Below are 25,962 nucleotides of genomic sequence, written 5' to 3' on the forward strand. Positions count from 1 at the left end.
CTAACTCTTGGCTGTCATTGGCTAGAACTGACGTCTCGGTCATTGTGTCCGTCATGACAGGTCACTGTCTAATCAGAAAACATGTCAGCATGACTGAAAGTTGCCAGCAACGACTTTTGCATAAGCTGTGAGGATATCGAAGAAGAAGAGACAATAGAACACCTTCTGTGTGTGTGTCCCGCACTAGCAGTCAGAAGGGGCTCCATTTCAGGTTCTCATTTCTTTGAGAACCTGTCTGATTTAGCGGATGTGAACATTCTCAACTTATTGGGGTATTTAAAGCGATCTGGATGGTACAACGTTAGGAACAAGAAAGCATTTTCCTTCTTCTGTTCCTGTGGTATCACAATAGCCGAAAACGTCTAAGAGAATCTGATGACAAACTGCCATTAAAACCTAACCTTAGGTTGAAAAGAGGGTTCGGATATTTATCCGCCTCATGCCTCTATGGTCATACACCTAAGCCAGTAATCGGCTTGTTGTGAGCTCTAAATACTAAAAAAAGAAAAGAAAAAGAAAATCTAAGTAAGGAATTCCGTTATACTTAGAAAATCCTTAATTGTTTTCCATGACACACCCCTAAGTTGGTTTATATCTGGCATTGTATGCCCACCTAGGCTAGGTTAGGAAGGAGTGTCAGTCATTTACAGATTCAATTAGAAAATTTTAGGTCCATTTGAATCATACTTAGCACAGTGTTGAAAGTAATAATGAAACACTTCATGCTGAATTTCAACTAAATCGGATGAGAACTGCGCCCTCTAGAAGCCTATAAAGCCAAGATCCCAGATCGGTTTCTATGGCAGCAATATCAGTTTATTTACCGTACTAAGCACAGTTGTGTTTAGTATAGTAATCTGTGCGCCACGGTGGCGCAGAGGTTACCACAGTTGTGCTAAACTCTGCGCCACCGTGGCGCAGAGGTTAGTATGTCCGCCTTTGATGCCGAACGCCTGGGTTCAAATCCCGGCGTGAACATCGGAAAAATTTTCAGAGGTGGTTTTCCTCTTACTAATGCTGGCAACATTTGTAAGGTCTCCTGCCATGTTAAATCTTCTCTACCAAGTGGTATCGCTAAGTGGCACGCCGTTCGGACTCGGCGTAAAAATGGAGGCCCCTTATCATTGAGCTTAAACTTCAATCGGACTGCACTTATTGATATGAGAGAAGTACTCCCTGTTCATTAATGGAATGTTCATGGGAAATTTAGTTAGTAGTATTTAGTAAGCACAGTTGTTGGAAGTCATAACAAAACACTTCGTTCCCTTGCGCCCTCTAGTGGCTCAAGAATTCAAGATCCAAGATCGATTTATATGGCAGCTATATCAGGTTATATACCGTACTGAATCATACTTAACGCAGTTATTGGAAGTCATAACGAAACACTTCATGCCCAATTTCATCCAAATCGAATAAGAACTGCTCCCTCTAGGGGTCTAAGAAGCCAAGATCCCAGATCGGTTTATGTGGCTGCTATATCATTAACCATATTTAGCACAGTTGTTAAAAATCATATCAAAACACCTCATGCAAAACATCAGCCATATAGGATGAGAATTGCTCCCTCTAGTGGCTCAAGAAATCAAGATCCAAGATCGGTTTATATGGGAGCTATATCAGGTTATAGACCGATTTGAACCATACTAAGTACAGTTGTCACAACAAAACACTTCGTTCCAATTTTCTGCCACATCGGATGAAAATTGCGTCCTCTAAAGGCTCAAGAAGTCAAGATCCAAGATCAAGATCCGGTTTATATGGCAGCTATATCAAAACATGGACCGATATGGCCCTTTTACAATCCCAACCGACCTAGACTGATAAAAAGTATTTGTACAAAACTTCAAGCGCCTAGCCTTACTTCTTCGAAAGTTAGCGTGCTTTCAACAGACGTACGGCCATGACTAGATCGACTTATAAATTTCAGCAAAATCGGTTTATAAGTAAGGCTTCTATAGGCCATAGACCCATAGATCGGTCTATATTCAAGTTATGTCAAGTCATTGTTTGATTTGAACCACACTCGATACGGATGTCGAGGGTTCCATGACAAACTCTAGAGAAATCTGGGAAGAAAATGCGTCTTCTATGGGGGCTTTATTAAGACATAGTCCGATAAAGCCCATCTTTGAACTTAATCTGCCTATGGTAAAAAAATTAACTATGTGCAGCTTCAGTTCAATATCTTAATTTTTGGAGACTTTAGCTTGATTACCACCAACAGACGGACGGACGAACTTTACATCGAACAAGAATATATATACATTATAGGATCGAAAGTGCATATTCCGATATGTTACAAACGGAATAATAAACGGGTATAAAAACCTTTATGGCAAGAATTTGAAGTAAATCACATACGTACCAAAAAAACTCGTTATTATGGATGAACAGTTTTGATCTTTTCAGCACCAGCTTCAAAATATTAGGAGAAAAATCATTTTTCGAAATGTAATGTTAGTGTGTCATGAAGCTTACGCTCTCTTCTAAGAAAAATTTAATTTTATGAAATGTAAATTAAATATAAGTATTCATCTATCAAAAGCAAATTACAATAAAGTTTTGAAAGTTTCAAGGATTTCTTTCTCTTTTCCATGAACAGCAATGACCAAAGATGTAATTTGCTTTGCCAATTGCTCTGTATAAAATATTAGAACATTGTTTTGAGTTCAAAACCAGTAAGTAAGACCAAAAGTCGGATGGAGCCGACTGCATAAAACCCTACACCACCTAGTCTACGTACTACTTTAAATATCTCCAAATTTATTCAGACCTTAATTTTTGCCTACCTATTGGAGTATCGAATAATACCTTGTAAGATTTTCTTACGAAAGGGCAAAAATTGTGGATTTCTACAGCTGTAAAAGGCCAGATCAGATAAAATGTATAAAGGTATAAATGGGAGCAATATCTAAAACTGTGCCGATTTCGATGAAATTTTGCCCACATACTGGGACGTCAAAAAGAACATCTCACACATAATATTGTAGAGATCTGACCAAAATTTTTGGCTTATTCTGCCTATATAACTATATCTAAATCAGTACTGATTGTATGGAAATTTTGCGTATTGGGATGTCAAATAAAACGCCTCATGCAAATTTTGTAAAGATCGGACCAAAATTTTGACTTCTACAGGCTAAAAGTCTATATCGGATGAAAGCTATATCTTGGAGCTATATCTTTGTGTATCTGAACCCAACCCTGCTTCACTTCTTTGTCGATCTCGAAAGGTCGCCTCTCTTTTCCATTGAAACGGCCTGAAACTTCGTCATTCCTATACATCTCCCTAATTAGTGTCACGATTTTTTCAGGCATGCCCTTATTCAACAGCGTGCTCCACATTGAACTTTGCGAAACTGTGTCAAAAGTACGCTCGAAGTCGGTGAATAAAAGGTATAGGTGTATATTAAGTTCTGCAGACTGTCCAATGATTATGCGCAGCAAGTAAATATGGTCGGCACAAGAACGTCCTGAACGAAAACCTGTCTGTTCCTTCCTCAAAATGCTGGATACGCTGCAGAAGAAGACTTGCTATCACTTTATTTGATGCATTTAGAAATGTAATCCCCCTCCAGTTTTTACACTGGGTAAGGTCACCCTTCTTTGGGTTTGTGACCATGATCCCCTTCTTCCAGTCCGTGGGGACAGCCTCCCTGATTATAGGGGCAATCGCTTGAGCTATGGGGTATGCCCCATACCGCAATAATTCAGCAGATTTATTACCAGGGCCGGCTGATTTGCCATTTTTGAGTGAGACCAGAACGGCCTCAATTTCTTCGCAGGTGGGTGGTGCCGCAAATATATCCCTGCGTTTGTTTCGGCGCACAGCGGGATAAAGAAGGTCAGAGATTACGTCCTTTCTTCGCAGGTGGCTGGGGCCGTAGATATATCCCTGCGTATGTTTCGGCGCACAGTGGGATTAAGAAGGTAGGAGCTTACGTCCTCGGTTACGTAATTGCTAATTGCTGTTCGGGTGTTGTTAATTCGGATTCGTATTCATCTTTTATTATTGCCTTATATTGGCCTTATATTGTTGCCGTTCATGTGTTTTACTGACACGTAGATACCACGCATGTTTCCAATGTTAGCTGCATTTTCGGCTTGCTCTGCCAGCATATTAAAATATATTCGCTTATCTCTGCGAACTAGGCACTTGACCAGCGAGGCGGAGGCTCGAAATTCAGTCCTGGTCGTGATTGACGTTTCTGGTGTTTTAATTCCTCTATAGTTTCGTTGCTCATCCATGGTTTTTGGGATCGTCCACCAATGCCTATGATAAAGGTGGCCGTCTCCGTACATGTTGCCTTGTATTCGCGCGCTGTTTCGTGGTCTTTTAGGTTTAAGAGGTTGAACTTTGGGCTTTTTGTTTGAGTCCTTTTCACGACGGCTGGGCGTAGAGTTAGAGCGCCCACTTAGAGCATGTGGTAACTATCGATGTTGACTCCTCGTCTAGTTTTCACATCCATCAGCGAACCCAGAAAGTTTTTTCTAATAAGTACATGGTCAAATTGATGACGGGTGTTTCCATTTGGTGATTTTCAAGTATATTTGTGTATATTTTTATGGGGGAATTTTGTGCCTCCAATAATGAGCCGGTTTCTTGCGCAGAAATCAACCAATCTGTCGCCATTGTCATTCCTGTTACCGCCAAGTCCTTGCATTCCTGTTATCGCCAAGTCCTTCCATTCCTGTTATCGCCAAGTCCTTGCATGCAATTATAGTTGTTAAGGCCCACCTTGGCATTAAAATCTCTCATAACAAGTTTAATGTCTCCTTTTGGTAGAGAGCGTGTCACTAACTCGAGTTGGGTATAGAATTGATCCTCTGTTTCGTCGTCATCGGGTTCGGTTGGCGCGTAGCATTGAACAGTGGATATTTTGCGGAATTTTGAATTTAATCGTACCATCATGACGCGTTCATATATAACACATTGTATGATAAAATAGCTCGCTTTACTTTTGGCGGCATTGAAAGACCGAACCCATTTATTCAGTGGATTTCATTGCCTGAAAGAATGAAGTGGCAGCGACCTTGAAGATCCATAATTCCGGATTTCGCCCGTCGTACTTCACTTAAGCCGAGGATGTCTAGGTTGTAGTTTGACATCTCGTTCTGGACTTGGTAAAGTCTCGATGCCTCTGAGAGAGTTCTGATGTTACATGTTCCAATCATAAACCGTGTTCTGAATCCATAGGTCGTCATCGGGGCATTGTCAGTTCCATTATTTCTTGTTGATGTTTCTGCAATCGTGATTTTTTTAGATGGATGACGGATTGAGCCATCGCATCGGTGCCTAGTGCTGGCGTTGCCACCGACCCTCTAGGGCGGGCTTGTTTGATGGTGAATCTTCTGAAGATCTGCGAGCGCCACCGTTGGCCATTACCTTTGGCTCATCCGCTTCCGACCCTAATCGTATCCGTGCATATGCTCACTTGTTGGTTCACCCCGCATATTTTATTTCTGCGGTACCCGTCATATATGATTAGCTTTCCCCAATCCAGCACCTGGGGAGACGTACAATGAGAAAAGTAGCATGGAGCTCCGCACGAAGACCTGTACCTTGATCACGAAAGAACAGACAGACAGACGGACATAGCCAAATTGAATCAGGAAGTGATTCTTCTTAATGGGTGTAGCTCTTTTCCTTCTCAGCGATGCAAACAAATGCACAAATTCATAATATCCTGTAAAAAAGTGGTGGTGTAGGGTATAAAAACCACAACAATTTAAAACCCCATTTCATCACCATCATCATCATCATCACCAGCTTATTTCAAATGTCAATGAGAAAGTTTTCATTTCAAAGAAGGATTTACTCGTACTTAAAAATTAAAGGGAAGCATTTGCAAAAACTTTTACAGTAAAATTTTATTTGATATACATCAAGTTTGTTGGTTGCAATGGGTGGGTGTATCTTTCGCGTTAGTCTCTTCCTTCTCCCTACCATTTCCCCCTTTCGCAACATTTTGAACTTCAACTGTGTTTAATGTTTTAGCCGCAAAGTTTCTAAAATCATTTGCAGTCATTTGTGAAATAGAAGAGTTTCATTACTTAAACATATTTCAGATGCTCGTAATGTACAGAAAGGACGCTGAACCGTTGGTGGTCGCTAATGGTTGTACAGGAGCGTTTGCCCTAAGGCTGAAAAGTCCGCTTCACTTGAAACCATGTCAATTAAAACACCAAAAACAAAAACATGGCTACCATAACCCACTCCCATGGACTTCAGAATGGGGAAAAAAAACACGAAATGAAAAACTGTTAATGGCAATAATTAGGGACCCAAAGTAAATATTTTCTGTTGTCATCAAGAACAATAGCGATGTGGAGTAGAAAAACCATGCACACAACATGAGCACTCAGTAGTGGTAGACAATTTTATTGCTCAACTTTTCATGTTTGTTTAGGTTATAAATAGTCCTCTGTAGCGCAAATTCGCAATTGACGATGTTTAGTTTGAATAAAAATGCGTGGAAATATGATCATTACAAACATTTTATTACATCCATGGAAATCGAGAATGTAAACCAAATGAATTCATTGTAAAAATTTCGCATGTAGGAAGGAGCATGAAGGAGGAGCAAATAACAGGTGACTAATGCAGAATATCACATTACCCTCAACTAAAAGGCAATTATGTACTGAAAATATAATTCATAAATTTCATTAAGGTTTTAACTGGGCCCACGTCGAATTTCGTGTTAAATCGCTGTAAATTTCACCATAGGAAGGAGGACATATTTTTTATGTCATTCCATATGACATATAGTTTGGTTTGCGAACTAAATTATGGCGTTGCTAATAGCACTGACTTGCTATTGAAATCGCCGATTTCTATTGAGCGACAAACGTCTTTAGAAAACTTCGCGAAATTAAACATGCTTCTGAATTAAAATTGGTGCTTTAAACCATAGATGGGCAGAATTTACATCCGTACATAAATTCCTGTGCCCTCGGGCATAGGAAAAACGAAGAGAAGTACATGGACTATATAAACAACTTTGTGCGGCTTCGTTCGGCTACCTCTATTTCAAAGCTATTTCATTTAGTTGATGTTTGATGACAATCACACAAGCACAGTTTGGTCTTTCCCACAGTGTTAGTGTGCAGATGATCGCTTTAAAGTTTACTTTCTCTTAATGGAAATAAAACTCTGGTTTCAAAATTTCGAAAACTTATATGTCCCTAGTAAATATGCTTAATAATTTATAAAGATATTGTACGAGATATAGTCCATCTTCGAACTTAACCTGCGTATGAACAAAAAATGAGTCTGTGCAAAGTATGAAATAATTGTCTCCATTTTTAAAAATGGGATGGGTGAATAAATAATGCATTTTTCACCGGATTATGATGAAAGGTGGTTTACATATATACTCGAGGTCGTGGGTATTCAAAGTTTGACCCGGCCGAACCTAATGCTTGTTTTTACTCAATATACTCTTGTTTCCGTTTAGCAAAACTGCACAATAAATAATTTATATTCCACTGTGAAATAAAAGTGAACAGGAATGAAGAAAAATTCCTGAGAATATGCGACCGGTATAAATTATTGCATTTCACTGACAAAGATCAAGCAAAATGTTAAGAACTTGACAATTAAGAAGCTGCACTGTTTAAATTAGGGAAATTTTTCTCGGAAATTGGGACAAAATTTATGACTTGAACTTGGCGGCCATCGTAGAGCTCAGGTTAACATGTCCGTCTAAGACGTGCCCGGATTTGAATCCTAGCGAGAATGTCTGAATCAATTTTTAATGGTAGTTAGCCCCTTCTAATGCTGGCGACATTTTTGAGATACAATGTTCATGGACAAGTTTGCATTTCTTGGCGATCTGATGTGGGCAATTTTTGGAATAGAAGTTTGAACTCAGAGTTGTTGTATTTGAAAAATGGGATTTTTTAAAAGTTCCAGCCTGAGAAGGGATTACTCAAATTTCGTCATTCCGTTGGTTACAACTCCAAATATTGGTGTAAAACCCTAATAAATTTTTAATCGCCAGGACATTTTAAGTGTCCGTATTTCTTTCAAAATTATATAAACTTTTTATCAAGTACAGCTAGTAGCTGCAAAGTACAGCTAGTAGCTGCATTTATTGAGTTATGAAAAGTTACCACGAATAAACCTATTTCAAAAATTCTGTAATCACTAATCGTATCAACACCCACGTGTCAGTATCTGTTAGCTGCGAAAACCGGGCAATGGCATGGCAAATGCATTATTGTGTTCGTAGTTCTTTGTGATACGTAACGATGCCAAAAGCCATTCTGATCCCCTTTCTACTACTGCTCAGTATTCTTTTCTAACGCACGTGACCATCAATTTCAAATTTTGATCGCTGATAGTTTTTACAATATTTTTCTTCACAGATGACTTTCCAGTTATTAGTTTTTGAAAAGTCTTTTTTTAAACTTAGCACCTTAACCTGGAGGTCACCATAGCGCAGAGGTTAGCATGTCCGCCTATGACGCTGAACGCTTGGGATCGAATCCTGGCGAGACCATCAGAAAAAAATTTCAGCGGTGGTTTTCCCCTCCCAATGCTGGCAGCATTTGTGAGGTACTATGCAATGTAAAACTTTTCTCCAAAGAGGTGTCGCACCGCGGGACGCCGTTCGAACTCGGCTATAAAAGGGAGGCCCTTATCATTGAGCTTAAACTTGAATCGGACTGCACTCATTGATATGTGAGAAGTTTCCCCCTGTTCCTTCGTGAAATGTTCATGGGAAAATTTTGCATTTTTACCTTAACCTAAAACAAGTAAAAGCGTGCCAGGCCGAATCTTGGGAACCCACCACCATGGATTCAGCTAAAATATGGGAGCTATATTTGGTTATAGACCGAATTGTACCGTACTTTGCGCAGTTGTTGAGAGTCATAACAGAACACTATATGCAAAATTTCAGCAAAATCGGATAAAAATCAAGGCATGTAATATAAAGTATCTGTGCAAAATTTCAAGCGGTTAGCTCTCCGCGTTCGACCCCTATCGTGATTTCGACAGACGGACGAACGGACATGGCTAGTTCCACTCAGAATGGCGAGACAATCAAGAATAAAGGGTGATTTTTTTGAGGTTAGGATTTTCATGCATTAGTATTTGACAGATCACGTGGGATTTCAGACATGGTGTCAAAGAGAAAGATGCTCAGTATGCTTTGACATTTCATCATGAATAGACTTACTAACGAGCAACGCTTGCAAATCATTGAATTTTATTACCAAAATCAGTGTTCGGTTCGAAATGTGTTCATTCACCGTAACGTTGCGTCCAACAGCATCTTTGAAAAAATACGGTCCAATGATTCCACCAGCGTACAAACCACACCAAACAGTGCATTTTTCGGGATGCATGGGCAGTTCTTGAACGGCTTCTGGTTGCTCTTCACTCCAAATGCGGCAATTTTGCTTATTTACGTAGCCATTCAACCAGAAATGAGCCTCATCGCTGAACAAAATTTGTCGATAAAAAAGCGGATTTTCTGCCAACTTTTCTAGGGCCCATTCACTGAAAATGATTTGCAAGCGTTGCTCGTTAGTAAGTCTATTCATGATGAAATGTCAAAGCATACTGAGCATCTTTCTCTTTGACACCATGTCTGAAATCCCACGTGATCTGTCAAATACTAATGCATGAAAATCCTAACCTCCAAAAAATCACCCTTTATATAAAACTTTATCGGGTTCGAGATATTACAAACGAAATGACTAGATAAGTATACGCCCTTCCTATGGAGGTGGGTATAAAAATTTAACATTTAAAGAAGCTGTTATTTCTAAAGCTATTTTACGTCTTTAACTAAGGTACACTGTTGTCTTGTCCCAAACCCAATTTCCTAACTTTCAGCGATATTTTGAACTTCATTTTAGTTATTGGCCAATAGTAACACGAAGCAAAGTTAAGGATGGATTAAACTATCATTTAAAATAAAAACAATCCCTAATATCAAGGAAAATAATCCCAAACTGACGGAGAACAGAACTTTTTAGCAAATAATAACAACAACAATGCCTGCAATTGCATACAAGTCTAACGAAACATTACAAACAACATTTTCGAGAAGAGCGACAAAAAGAGACAAACTCTAAGAAAACAACGTTGTTTACAAAATAACTTGCAAGGGCAACGAAAAAGAAAAATTCAACACAGTTTATGTGGGAACAACAAAAAGAAGATTAGATGTACGATTGAGCGAACACGAAGCAGATATAAGGAAAGGAATATACAGCACAGCATTGGCACAGCACATTAACGAAAGCAAACACACTGCGGAGTTGAAGAACGTAAAAATACTGGACAAAGAGAGGATTGAAAACAAACGATATACATTGGAAAGCCTACGGATTCAAGAGAGAATACAAATGAGGACAAAGACAACACCAAACTACAATACTCGGTAGCAATAGCTTAAAGTGAAAATACGTTCTGTGATACTAGATTAAGTTTATCTTGACAATTAATTGATTATTTATACAAAATTTGTGTTTGTGCAGTCCCGTTTTTTATAAATATAAGTGAAAGAAAAATGAACTAATTGTAAGTAAAAAGCTTAATCATGAACTCAGAGGATATTGTAACTTTCATAGCCTACTTTGTTCTCCAATAGAAATTCAAAATAAACACCCCCTGAAGAAGTCGGAAATAAACTGACGAAAGGTTGGGAAAAAATAATGAATTAAATTAGTTTTATTCATTACAAAAACATGACCATAACGGCCATGAAAACTTTCTATTAAAGAAAATATCTTTTAGAAATCTTTCCCTAAACAGTTGAAAAATGTATCATCTTTAAATGAGTTAGGTTAGGTTGAAAAGAGGGTGCCGATATTAATCCGCCCCATGCCACTATGGACATACACCTAAGCTAGCAATCGGCTTGTTGTGCGCTCTAAATACACAAAAAAAGTATCTTCGAAAAAGAAAATGTAAGTTAGGAATTCCGAGCTACTTACAAAATCTCTAATTTTTTTCCATGCCACTCCCCGAAGTTGGTTTTTGTCTGGTATAGTGTCCCCACCTATGTGCCGGTATCTGTTAGACGCGAAAGCCGGGCAATTACGAAGGAAATACTCCAACGTCTCACCGTCTTCGACGCATGCCCTACGCATGCTATCACTTGCTTCACCAATTTTACATAAGTGAGCTCGTAGTCCTATGTCTCCCGTTTAAATTTGAATTAAGTTCGAAAAATTAGGTTTGAAAATTAGGACACAAATTTTTTCAGTGTACTGTGTATATATTTGAAATGATACTTTTATAATGTTAGTTAATAGTATGTAAACATTAGTTTTGCATTTCTTGCCAGTATGCTTTTTCCCAAAAAGCTACCGAAAACGTTGTAATTTCGACTTTATTAATGATACCGATGACCTTTAACCGGTCGCCAGAGTAGCAACATTATCTTTTAGATTTCATTGCATGGAAAAGCCTTTCCTTTCAATTACGCTACATTATTGCCGAAATGAATTAATGAGTCAAGTGCGTGTTCGTAATTCGCAGACAATGGCAAATGTAATTACAGCCATAAGGCAAAGTGTACATTTAGACTTTGAACCTAATAAATGACAAACTATTATTAGGCAGACAAATTTTTTAGTGGTCATGAGACTAGTCTATACAATACGTCTGGGAGAGAAAAAAATTTTACATTTAAATATGGAAACATACATAAAACGTGTTAGGGCCGAAAGGAAAAAGATACAATGTTAATTCACAAATATAATGGTCCTGGCAATAATACAGACTTTACTTTTATTTTATTATTTATTTTTATTTTCTTTAATGCAAAAGCACATAATACAAAAAATTACTTTTTCAATCCACCCATTTTAATTATGTTTTCGTAGAACTATTTGTTTAAAAACTCTAAAGGATAAATAAACTTTGTGGGTTTGTGTTACTACATAAAACCAAAAAAAAAAAAAAACAAAAAAGTGGATTTTAAAAAAATCATTGAAAGTTGATATTGACTGCTTTTTTAAACTTTGATTTAAAAAAAACATAATTTTTATGATATTTCTTTACACACTTAATGTAGTGTGAATGACATATACAGTAAAATTTTTGCAATTTAACTTACCTGAAAACAACCATCACAGTGGCATCAAAGTTCTTGGAGCTGTAATTATAAAATAGAAAAAATAAGTAAATATTTAAACAAACTGAAACAAGTAAAAAGGGATTAAGTTCGGCCGGGCTGAACTATGGATACCCACCATCTCGGGTATATATGTAAACTCCATTTCGCCCCAATCCGGTAAAAATTTAATAACTTAAGCACACAAATTCGACACGGATATAGAGTGGTCTAATATATATGTCACTATTCAATATTGGTCTATTTGGCAGATATATCCAATTATGAACCGATCAGAACCATATTAAGGTCGAATATCGTGAGGATCAGAAAAACTCACTATTTAAAATTTAAGCGAAATCAGGTAATAAATAAAGCTTTAATGGCCTTCAGTCCCCTTACCGGCAGATCGGTCTATATGGCAGCTATATCTAAATATAGTCCGATCTGTACCATGTTTAGGTCGGATTTTAGGAGGCTTGAAACTGCGCGCCGGTAGATTCCAATACTAGGGTTGTACATTCCCGAAATATAAAAGGCAATCATCGTATGTAATCAAAATACCACTCAAATAATGATTTTCTTTTTTTCCCCAATAAGCACAAGCTGTGTTCAATCAATCAAAATAACTTTTTTTCTCCATTTGAATTAAAAATTCAAGCTGTCGAAGTGGTAACCTATGTTCAAATGTGTTATAGATTTTTTTGGCTTCGTATCTTATTACCACATTTACATGTGCTTAACACTTGGCTACCATGATACAGGACTTCTATTGTTCCTAATATGTTTTTGATGGTTCTCATATTCATTTCAGTGGGCTTTGTTGGCTGTTACTCAACGGAAGTTCTATTCCTTTTTGTTCAATTTCAGGGTACACAAAAGATTGCACTACCATATCAGGCTAATCAGAAACTGACGGTTAAACAAATCCTTACACACTTCAGTGGAATCGATGCATCGACAATGAAAAATCCAAAAGAAATTTTTGCAGCTGACATTCAAAAGGATTTACTATTGCTGGAGGAGCAGGAAGGGTCGGTTAATTTCAAATTCGGTGTTGTATACATGAAGCCAGGCCAGTGCTGTGATGACGAGATGTTAAGTAATCGTAAGTAGATTTGTGCTCTTCTATTTTTGTGGGATACAATATTTTGCTGAATGAGGTGGGCATAGAACGGATGAATGAAAAATATGTTAGTTACCAGTAAATTTTTCAAATGGCCACAATAGGAAGAGGTTACCACCGCTTGTTTACAGCAAAAAAGCGAATAATATCTCCCTTAAGTCTCATACATCTTTAAATTCAAAGCCGTAACCATTGAATCCTATGAGTTTATTCATATCAATATATCAATATTCATCATAACATACTTTTCTACGGCAGACGATAAAGATTCTCCTGAGAATATTGTTCGCGCTTTATAATGCAACTTTTTGTTGCTGAATACAATGAAAAAACTATGCATAATCCTGTTTTAGCAGAAACTTCTGTTTCTTGTTCTTTTCAATATTCAACCATATATCATTGTGTGCTTGTGTTTCCTTCTTTCTTGTATTTCTTTTCATATGCTCAGAGGAATCCAGTCCAGACTTTGAAGACTTCTTGGATGTTTTGGGTGAACGTGTACGTCTAAAAGGATGGGATCGTTTTCGTGGCGGTTTAGATGTTAAAGGTAAGTAAGTGACTATAATGTCAAAGCAAATGTTAAGTAAGACATTGCTATGTTGGGTAAGAAATATACTTTGTTGGGTAGGATATCTATAGTCGCATTACGACATGTTGCAAACTGAAGACAAAGTGTATATGCCCCCCAAACTATGTTGGTGGGTGTAAAACTCAACTTAGGAGAACGAAAAAATAACAAGTGAAAGAGTGCTGAGTTTGGCCAGACTGAAAGCTTTAAACCCTCCACCATGGATCGCATTTGTCAAGTTCTTTAGCTGATATCTTTTTATAGGAAAACAAAGGATAATGGATTGGAATTGCTATGCCAATTTATGAAACGATTGGGGCCATATTGGGATTGACTGTTGGAGACGAAAGTGGAATTCAATGTCCCAAATTTCAGCCACATCGCATAATGGCTCAAGAAATAAAATCGGGAGATCTGTTTATATGGTTGTATACCTTTTCATCGTACCGGAAATACCCAAATATTTGTTCATCGATCAAAATATCGATGAACAAATATTTGGGTATTTTCGTGTATTCCTTAATTTGATTTGATGGGAGCTATAACAGGGTATGAACCTACTCGGGCCATATTTAATACGTATGTTAAAAGACATAGAAGAAGTCTTTGTGCAAAATTTAAGCTAAATCGGATAAGAATTACTCCCTTTACGGGCTCACTAAGTATAATCATGAGATCGGTTTATGTGGAAGTTATTGGGTTGCCCAAAAAGTAATGGCGGATTTTTTAAAAGAAAGTAAATGCATTTTTAATAAAACTTAGAATGAACTTTAATCAAATATACTTTTTTTACACTTTTTTTCTAAAGCAAGCTAAAAGTAACAGCTGATAACTGACAGAAGAAAGAATGCAATTACAGAGTCACAAGCTGTGAAAAAATTTGTCAACGCCGACTATATGAAAAATCCGAAATTACTTTTTGGGCAACCCAATATATCAGGTTGTGAACTGATTTTGGACAATTACTGGAAGTCAAATCACTTCATGCTAAATCATTTAATTCGTCTCTGTTTGTCTGGCTCGAGATCATTTATTTATTAAAAACCCGATGTTTTTGTACTTTTAATTATTTCAATTATTTCTTTCTCCAATATTTCGATACATCATCGATGTTCTTCCTCGGAGAGTATATCGGCTCATTTTTTACATAAAACAAGAATTTACCGCAAATAATTATTGAAATTTCGTTAAGAAAAAAAATCTATAATTACATGTTTTACGCGAGACAATTAACTTTTTCATCACGGAGTTACTGTACAACTAAGGCTAATAGTTTCTTCTATATTTCTGTACATGTGTGTACACTTCCCTGGGATATCTCTCTGACTCGGCACGCACGACCAGTAAATTTTTATCTGTTCGGCCAACTCGTTGAGATATCAGCGACACTAATCCTGAAGACATGACGCTAAAGGCATAGCCATTGATACCAGTTCCATGGAATGTGTAAGGTAATTCCTAGTCTCACGAGCTCATCCACTCTACACTTCCCTGGAATATCTCTCTGACTCGGCACGTACGACCAGTAAATTTTGATCTGATCAGCCAACTCGTTGAGATATCAGCGACACTCCAGGGCGGGTTTTGAATATAGAAATACTTCTCTAGGGATTTAATGGCTACCTGGCTGTCTGACTAGTCAGATTATCTTGTCAGGTAACATTGATCTCATAAACAGCTACGTCTCACTGGGGATATTTCTATTTATTTCGTTAATAGAGTTCGACAGGGAAAATTCCCTCTAATACTAACCAAGAACTTTGAAAATATCTAAGTCAAGAATTTCGAGGTACAGACAAAATCCCTTATTGTTCTTCATTCCAAGCCCGAAAGTTGGTTCAGGTAAGGTGGTATGTGGTGGAGGTATTCTGGTGTTTGTTTGTCGCTAAAGCTTGGTTGTGACATTGAAAATGCTCCATAGACTTATCATCTCCCTCACATACCCTTCACACATTATCACATGGCGCACCTTTTCTGTGTAAATAAGTGCGCCCGTAGTATAATGTGTCCCGGAATGATACCTAAATCTAAGCTGATCTCATTCTTACTTCCTTTCGATATTAACCTTGCCTTCTCACGATCCGGATTTCATCAAAGGATTTTCGTTGTCCTACCGACCATTTTAATGTTCCACAGTGCTACATGCACTTTCGTTTCCTAAGCCCGTAGCTCGAACTGCGTCGCCCCGAAAGATTTGGCATTCAGTAAGTTTACTCTACTCATGACAATCCTATTGTCGCTACGTCTACCCTTTCGTTGTCCCATACTCTGCTGTGGCCCGGCAACCTCACTAATGCGGATCGTGTCATCCTTAGAGAATATGTCCATTTGACGTCCTCGTGTTGACACTCATACCCAGACCCACACTGTCTTAAAGCTTTGATCTATCAGTGAATCATAAACTTCAAAACGGTAATCCAAGAATTCCGTAAATTCAAGACTGTGCCGTTAGAAATAGTGAGTCGCACTAGACCTCGAGTGCCGTCTCAGGTATCCGATGCTCTTCCATTCCCTCTACGTTTTTTATTTTCTTCTCGATTATAACCCATTGGTTGACCTGCTCCTATGCTCTATCAATTATCCCATCGCTTAAAGGCTCATAGCCGCGTCAGCAAACAAAAATTATGTCCACTAGCATTTCATTAAGGAATAGGACAAACTTCCGATTCAAGTTCAAGCTCAATCGCTGTTCATACTTAACCTATACGTCTATGGGTTGAATATCTAGAATAGGATCCAATGATCTAGTAGGCGTAATCCTCATCGCCCCTCCTATGCCAAGACAAAATGTTCTCTGAACCTGTTGTATTGTTCTTTTGTTGCATTTTTTCCCCATTGCGATCCACGCTCCTGAATTGCCGGTGAACTACCTCACATTCAAGTCACTTTTCGAAGCTACAGCCCACCAGCTGTGAGCGTTCTCAGTATGCTTCCGAATGTTAGACATCCAGTTCAGTTTCCTGTCCCAGATCACTCCTAACCAATTGACCTTATCGAATATCGAACATCTAGATTTCTCTCTTCTTTGGGTTAACATTCAGAACACTAGGTCTAAGCCCTGTCATATGTCATATCCAAGACCTTTTCGGCCCTTCAGCTTAACTGGTTTGAATCCCTACCTCCTATCAGATTTAGATATATCTCCCATGTATATTTTCGTCCAATTTTGACTAATACTACAATAATTTCGGACCGGTCCTCACAAAATTTGTCACTAAAGTTTCTTTTATGACTCTTCTGATTACTGGTGAATTTCATAGAAATCGGTTGAAATTTAGATATAGCTCCCATATTTATGTAACCCTCAATTTTCACTTTAAGGCCTTTGCAAACACATTTTTCAACCAAATCTTCATTTAAAATTTAAGCAAATTTTAATAAGCCTGCATACCCAATGTGTTGTGGGGTATCAAAAGGACAACTTTACCTGACTTTAGGCTGTCCTTGTAAATGTAAATTTTCCCATGAACATTCCATTAAGGAACTAGGGCAAACTTCTCACAAATCAATGGGTGCTGTCCGATTCAATTTTAAACTCAATGATAAGGGACATCCTTTTTATAGCCGAGTCCGAACGGCGTGCCGCAGAGCGACACCGCTTTGGGGAGAAGTTTTTACATGGCAAAGTACTTCACAAATGTCGCCAGCATTAAGAGGGGATAACCACCACCGAAAAATTTTCTGATATTCCTGACAGGATTCGAACCCAGGTGTTCAGCGTCATAGGCCTAGGCATAACTTCTGCGCTACGGTGGCCGCTCGTCCTTACTTTTTTTATGGGGGATTTCAAGTTCCCAACAATCCGCCAGACTTAAGGCTTGTGAATGAAAGTTCAGCAGACAAGTCTTCAGCATCAGCAGCATCTTCTGATTAAGCAATACCCACCCCCATTCAAAACTCCTTTAGCCTCGTTTCATGAATTAGTAGAGCATAACTCACTTGACTTGAAGTGATGGTTAAATATTTGGGAGTGAACTGGAACTTGAACTTCGAAAAGTGCATAGATAAGCCGTAGGCTCGAAATGGTGCCTCAATTCGAGAATAGTTAACTGGCTGTACTGAAGCGTAATTAGGCTAATACTACGCCTCTTTAGTTTGGTCGACGGCGACGGAAGTATGAGGCGAGTAATACGGCTATGAGACTCAAGACGATAGGAACTTACGATCCCTATAGGAAATCTAGATGGATCCGAAGAGGTTTGGATGGTTCATTGTTGTCAGCGGCCAGATTTGGATTGACGGAATTTAGGTATTGCCATCTGTTAGTTAAGGCTACAAGGATAAATCTAAGCTATAGGACATAACATGAATGAGCGTCTACGTTGATTACCCAAAGACTGCAATCAGTTTCCGACTGTCATAATACGGTAGATCACAAAATGCGTAAGGTTGTATGGTGGTATCTCAAGGACGTAGAGTGTGAACATCTTTACGGACAGTAAACTGGCCATCGGGGCCATAACAGCAAAAAAACAGTCTTGGAGCTTAAGAAGGAGATTAGCGTATTTTCTGAGGATGGCACGTGTAAAATAGCAGACGAATTGGCAGTAGAGGTCAGAGGGTAATATTGGTGAATGCGAAACATTTCTGGGCTACACATTCAGAGTTAAAGTTTTAGGCGACGAGCGGCATGTAGCACTATGAAACAGAGGAAAAGTGAACTAACTGGCAAAACGTCCAAAGTTCAATAAGGGACTATGTTCGGGAGAAATGGGGGCTTATATTAAGAGCTAGTAAGAAGCAGATCAGTATGACTTTAGGTATCCTTAGGTCATGGACCAAGTCTACATGCAAAATTATTTCTATTCACCATCATGGATATGCCAATCCAGTCATTCTGCTTGTAACACAAAAATATTTTCCATTTATCTTGCAGTACCCACACAAATATGGTTCACAAGTTGGTATACCTCCCATATAAACCCGACCAAATGCTGATCATATTGTATCATAGACAGATATAGGCCCCATATTAACCAATACTGCGTTTTGACTTCTTGAGCCCACCCCTCTTGGTTTATTAAAACCGCCAAGTCCGTTTATACAATACTTGTTTTCTAGTTAGTTATTAAACCTTTTTAAATAGTTTTAAGACGAACTCTTTAAGACTTTTTAAAATATATTTTTTTTATTTCTTTAAATTGAAATCATCGAAAAGAAGAACTTTAATTTAATAAAGAACTAATCATGAACACGAAATATAATAAAAATATTTTTTTTTCAAACTATTATCATTTTCTTTCCATACCATTTTCCTCCATTGTTTAGTATTCTTTACTTGTTCATTCATTGGACGAGACTTTCACATTTAAAATCATGAACAATGCTATTTTTTTTTGGTATGCCTTACTGTGGCCATTATTATAAATATTTCTCTTCCTTATATTCCTTGGCTGGCCAGTGAATAAAAAAGGGGTCTTCTTAGATGCTTTTAATGCACATGTAATGAAAGAGATTTGTCTTCCGCCCGTTTGGTCCTTGACTACGTTGGCATTAGCCTTGACCAAGTATGAAGAATTTGAAAAGAAAGAACAAATGACCTATGACCAAAGTGAAACAAAAGAACTAATTTTTTTCCACAACATTGTCGGACATCTGTAGAGAAGTGCTTTAAAAATTGAAATTTTTTAAAACGATGATATTCTAGAGGGATATTTATTTTAATCAAAAATACGACATAGCCTAATTTCCCCTCCATCTCAATCTTTAACTTTCTTGTGGTGTTTGTTGATTAATAGACTTTACTCTGGTTTGGGACCGTTGCTGTAGGATATTGAGGTTGAAGTTCTGCATTTGTACATCATGTGCATGTCTGTAGCTGTTAATGTAATTTGCTCTACTATGATTATTCATTCTTTCATTTTTTTCTTTCCTACTTCTTTTGCTCTTACAGGTGACATGACGGGCAAGTACTCGGTGTATACACTACATGAAGGTCATGAAATTATGTTTCATGTTTCAACGCTGTTGCCCTTTTCCAAGGATAATCGACAACAGGTGAGTTATAAAAGATGGCCAACAAGGAACGATACAAAATGCAGATGTAATTTAAATCTATTAAATGTCTAAAGTTGTACAGTAGTTTTTGTTTCCTACCAGAGCTTAAAAGAAACTCTTAATTAATGTTAGTTAAAAAAAAATAATCTTTAGTGGTGTCTGTGGCAAACAGTTTTAAGTTACATGGAACCCCTTAAAATGAGCCAAGTGCAGGAAAGTGGTCACAGACCACAAGGTCTCACAATTTTGTAATTTATTTCAAACAAATCCTTGACATATGCAAACTTGTACAAAGGGAGTTGAATATGACAAAGTTTGTCTAGGAACAGGTGTTGTAGATATGTAAAACAAACAATGGAAAATCAAATATATAAAGACTAGAGCCAAGGCAACCAAACTCTTTCACACACCGACATAACATATGGTGCAATTGGTAACAGATTTTCCAGTTATCGTAATTTTATTAAATTATAGCAGGCCAAGCCTTGGCAGAGTTCTTCAATACTAACGACCTAATAACACTTAAAATTGGTAACACAGCTACCTTTGGTAATAGGATTAGACAGTCTGTCTCTGTCTATGTTAATTTGTGTACAAAGTACAGGTCGCAATTTTCATCCGATCATCTTTAAATCTAGGCCCGAGAAAACGCCTAGAGGCGAAAACTATTGGAATTGGAATATATCAGCTCAAATTTAGATATAGCTCCCATATTGGACTAAAATTGTAATTATATCGTTATTTGTAAACCAATTCTGACGAAATTTTTGCACGAGTGATCCTCTTATAAGTCTCCACATTTTTCATAGAAATCGGATCAGATTTAGATATAGATGTAGCTCCCATATATATGTTTATCCAATTTGGACTTAAATTGTAATTATATCGTTATTTGTAAACCGATTCTCGCGAAATTTTGCAAGAGTGATTCTCTTATAAGTTTCCACATTATTGAAGAATTTCATAGAAATCGGCTCAGATTTGGTTATAGCTTCCATATGATATATTGGTCCGATTAGAATTAAAATTGCAATTATATCGTTATTTCTAAACCGATTCTCACGAAATTTTCACATTATTATATATACATACACTATTATTATTGGAGAATTTCATAGAAATAATTGCAAGGATCTCCGCTTGATACACACTGCAGTGATCGGGTAACCTTTTCGATATGACCAGTTCTAGGTCATTAGGATACTCCCCAAAGCCCAACTGGTCGTTTAGTTTGGAACCATCCGTATAGAAGTCTATGTAACTTCTGTCACCAGGGATATCGTAGTTTCAATCAGTTCTATCAGGAATAGTGGTACAGTACTTTTTATCACAAAGCGGCTAAGGTAGGGTGTAATCCACACTGCCTGGAACATCGGATATTGTATCAAGAATAACACTGTCCGTAGCCGCCACATGACCAATGAGAAACCTCCCTTAACCTTAGGACAGTGGTGGCTGCAATTTGTCTAGCCACAATGCCCAAAAGCATAAGACGTAGCATTATTCAGTGCATCAGATGGTGTCGTCCTCAGAGCGGTTTTGATGCACAAACAAGCCATCTTTTGAATCCGGTTAAGTATTGAGCAGTAGGTGGACTTTTAAAGAGCCGTCCACCAGACCACTACACCATATAGCATTATAGATCTGACAAGTGTAGTATAAATTCGTCGTTACTTGTTTTAATAATTCTTTTACGAAAAACCAAAAATAAAATCTGGTCGACATTTCGACCAATGGTATTAATAGAGTTAGAGAACTTTAAAACAAGCAAACTTTTCTTGGTCTTTAATAAAATTTTATTGTTCCGGTATTATATTGCACTTTCCATACAAATTCATAAATGGCTTTTTTTCTGTGAACAGTTTTCAAGATTCTTACATTTGTTATATAATTTAATACTACAACTATTACTGTATACGCACATGGCATTTTGTGGTATAGTTTAAATTGCAATGTGCATTTTTTTTATTTTTACTCTTTTATATTCCATTTTTCCCATGGCAATATTTAGTTCATATCAAAAAATATCCTTTAATCTACTCTTTTGCAGGTTGAACGAAAACGTCACATTGGAAATGATATTGTGAATATAGTATTCATAGATCAAAGCACAACAGCAAATGTTGATACGGTCTTGCCAACAATGTTTGATCCCACATGGATAAAAAGCCAATTTACACGTAAGTCGTGGTGGGAAAAAATCTCCACACTCTTTTCGTCAAAAAGCAATTGCCACCAGTGCAAACTTTGTGCCCCGCATGCAAATTGCCCAAACTCAATTTAAATTTGTCATATGCATTTTTTTTCTCTACATTTTCATTTCGTTTTTAGATATTTTTGCGGTAGTTACGAAGCATGAGCAAATGTATCGTTTGGCCATGTTTTGTGATGAGAATGTGCCACCATTTGGTCCAACACTACCAAACCCACCCGAATTTACAGTAAGTACAGATGACACTTTCACATAAAAGCCAAATTACCAACAAAACCCAAAGAGAATGAAATGAAACGACAGTGTCACACCAAACGGAGTGTTGACCCATATACCAAAAACACAAAACAACCGAAGAGTATTGATTGTATCTACTCGTTACGAATGTGTGACATATCCACAAGCTATAAATTAGAATCGGATACTCGTAAAAAAGCCATTTATCCCTATTAAACATATAATTACTGCTTATAATAAAATGGCAAAAGAATTTTTGATACATGGATTATATGTGGATAACTCGTAATTTGTAATGGTTATATAGACACAATACATTTGGCATATACGAATTATGAGATACTGTAAGCGGTATATGAACGATCGTAGAAAATATATGAAAAAGCTATTTTGCTACAAGTAAGGTTTTTGCCAAAGTAAAGTTTGCCGTTTGTAATCAATAAAAGTTTTTTTTGTCACGTGTATCTCAATAAATGCTATACAACTCAGAGCAACATCTAGTATAGAAAAGTTTAATAAAGCTGAAAAACCCAGCTTTCCAATATTGTTGGTGGTAAAACTACCATTGAAAAAGATTACTGATGTTATTTCTGTCTCAGTCCAACGCTAGATAGCTGGTACTATTTATGACATTTTTTATAATTGCCTACTAATCCTCCTTTAAATTAAGCAACATCCATTTTCACTTTTCAGCAGTCAGCCAATTGTTGTCATATTTCAAACTTTTAGGTATAATAGCAGCACTACTTCTGCAATCGTTGAAAAATTATTTATTAATACTCAGGAGACAGTGTTTCCCAGGCCGCCATGGGATAACGGGTTAGAAATTTCAGCTCCGACTTGTGTGGGTTTCACCGTTGTCACGATATGACAGTTTTCAGGCGCGTCCACAGATTACGGATAGTGGAAAGCTTCATACTTATGCGCTGGAAGCCAGCGATTTCGAGAGGAGAGTCCCTGTGAGGGGCCAGGTGACACTGACTCTTCCTTAAATACTGAGTGTCAATGATACTCAAAATGACAAGGCAAGTTATTAGCGTCTTCAAATAACCAATGGCCAACATCAACGTCCGTTCCCAAGTTAGGGGCTGTTGGGAACGCAGTGACCCAACCCATGCGGTTGAAGCACTGGGTCATAACAGAACACAACACGCAAAATTTCAGCCAATTGGATAAAAATTGCGGCTTGTAAGGGCTCAAGAAGTCAAATCGGGAGATCGGTTTATATGTAAGCTATATCAGGTTATAGACCAATTTGGACCGTACTTGGGACAATTGGTGGAAGTAATAAAAGAACACTACATGCTAAATTCGGGCAAAAATTGCAGCCGCCAGGGGCTAAAGAATTAAATCGGAAGATCGGTTTATGTGGGAGCTATATATAAGTCTGAACCGATATGTCCCATTTGTAATCCCCAACGACCTACATGAATATTAAGTATCTGTGCAATCGCTATCTTCATTTCGAAAAATGGATGGACGGACATGGCTAGATCGACTCAGAACGTGGAGACGAGCAAGAATATATGAACTTTATTGAGACTTAGACGAATATTTCGCGGTGTTACAAAGGGAATGACTATATTAGTATACCCCCATCCTATGGTGGTGGGTATAAAGAGGATAATGGGTTAATATGGACCGATTGGGCCATACATGGTTTGGCTGTTGGAGACCAAAGTGAAAATCATAAGCCAAAATTGCAGCCAAATCGGATGATAATTGCCCCCTCTAGAGACTCAAGAAGTATAAGCGGACGATCGGTTTATGTCCCATTTGTAATCCCCAACGACCTACATCAATATTGAGTATCTGTGCAATCGCTATCGTCATTTCGAAAAATGGATGGACGGATATGGCTAGATCGACTCAGAACGTGGAGACGAGCAAGAATATATAAACTTTATTGAGACTTAGACGAATATTTCGCGGTGTTACAAACGGAATGACTATATTAGTATACCCCCATCCTATGGTGGTGGGTATAAAGAGGATAATGGGTTAATATGGACCGATTGGGCCATACTTGGTTTGGCTGTTGGAGACCAAAGTGAAAATCATAAGCCAAAATTGCAGCCAAATCGGATGATAATTGCCCCCTCTAGAGACTCAAGAAGTATAAGCGGACGATCGGTTTATATGGCAGCTATATGAGGTTATGAACCCATTTAGACAATACTTGGCAAGATTTCAGCGAGCCAAGTCAAGATCCAAAAACGGTTTATATTGGAGCTACATCAGGTAACCGATTTAAACCATACTTGGCACAGTTATTGGAATTTAAAACAAAACACTTCATGCGAAATTTCAGCCAAAGTGGAAAGCCGAGCCCTCTAGAAGCTCAAGAAGTTAAGATCCGAGATCGGTTAATATGGGAGATATACCAGGTTATGAGCCGATTTAGGCTATACTTGGCACAGATGTAGAAAGTTAAAACAAAATATTTCAGCCAAAGCGAATAATAATTGCACTCTCTAGCGACTGGAGAAGTCAAAATCCGAAATTAGAAGCTATATCTGGTTATAACCCGATTTGGACCATACTTGGCTTCATGCAAAATTTAAGCCCAATCGTATAATGTATATGGGAGCTATATCAGGTGTTGAACCGATTTGAACCATAATCGGCGCAGTTGTTTAAAGTTAGAACAAAACACGTCATGCAAAATTTCAACCAAATCGGATAAAAATTGCGCCCTCTAGAAGCTCAAGAAGTCAAGATTCAAAATCGGTTTATATGGCAGCTATAACAAAACATGGACCGATAAAGCCCATTTACAATCCCAACTGATCTTCACTAATACAAAGTATTCGTGAAAAATTGCAAGCGCCTTCCTTTATTCTTTCGATAGTTAGCGCTTTAGACAGACGGACGGACGGAGAGATTGGCGGATAAGGCTAAATCGACTTATAACGTAACAAGATCAAAAATATATATAGTTTGTTGGGTCTCAGATCAATATTTCGATGTGCTGCAAATGGAATGGCGAAGTAAGTATACCCCTCATCTTATGGTGAAGGGTATAACAAGTAAAGGCGTGCTAAGTTCGGATGTGAAGATTTGCCATAGTTATTGGAAGTCAAATTAAAACACTTCATTTCAGCCAAATGGGATAAGAATTGTGCACTCTAGAGGCTCAAGAAGTCAAGATCCAAGATCGGTTTATATGGTAGCTATATCAAAACATGAACATTTACAATCCCAACCAACCTACACTAATATGAGGTATTTGTGCAAAATTTCAAGCACCTAGCTTTAAACGTTCATGCGTGCGTGCTTTCGAAAGAGGGACGGAAGGACGGACAAGGCTAAATCGACTTAAATCTCAAGACGTTGTATATACTTTGCTGGATGTCAGTTCAATATTTTGATATATTACAAACGGAATGACGAAATTACTATACTCTATCCTAGAATGGAGGGTAAAAATCGGACTTCCGTAATAAGGCAGTCGCCGCAAAAGAAAAAAGGTCCATGATCTGCGGGTCCGCACCTAGAATTTACGGACTCTTTGTAGAGAAGGATGTATTGGAGAGGAACAAGGCAGACATTACCCCCTTTCAGGAAATGCGATAGCCCTAGAATGGCGTCATAAAAACACCAAACAGCGACGAACTATACTATAGTTGGCATAACACCAGGCATGAATTTTGCTGATTTGTGGTTAATCGCATTAAAATAAAATTTTCAACATCAGCCTTATTTGTGTCTATGCCCCGACGGAAGACAGGAACGAGTAGAC

At 37.8% G+C, this 25,962-nt stretch overlaps 1 protein-coding gene across 2 annotated transcripts in view; it reads left to right on the forward strand.

Moving 5' to 3' along the window:
• LOC106092360 (GTPase-activating Rap/Ran-GAP domain-like protein 3) overlaps positions 1–25,962 on the forward strand; it is a 269,008-nt gene that overhangs the window by 210,232 nt on the left and 32,814 nt on the right. For both annotated transcript variants that reach the window (XM_059368097.1, XM_059368098.1), the window contains exons 6-10: positions 12,951–13,188; positions 13,655–13,753; positions 19,668–19,771; positions 21,822–21,951; positions 22,103–22,212. In XM_059368097.1, the coding sequence (XP_059224080.1) occupies positions 12,951–13,188; positions 13,655–13,753; positions 19,668–19,771; positions 21,822–21,951; positions 22,103–22,212 (681 nt within the window). The remainder of the gene's footprint in view (positions 1–12,950; positions 13,189–13,654; positions 13,754–19,667; positions 19,772–21,821; positions 21,952–22,102; positions 22,213–25,962) is intronic.

This window comes from Stomoxys calcitrans, chromosome 4 (assembly GCF_963082655.1).
Source record: "Stomoxys calcitrans chromosome 4, idStoCalc2.1, whole genome shotgun sequence".
NCBI classification, from domain to species: Eukaryota; Metazoa; Arthropoda; class Insecta; order Diptera; family Muscidae; genus Stomoxys; species Stomoxys calcitrans.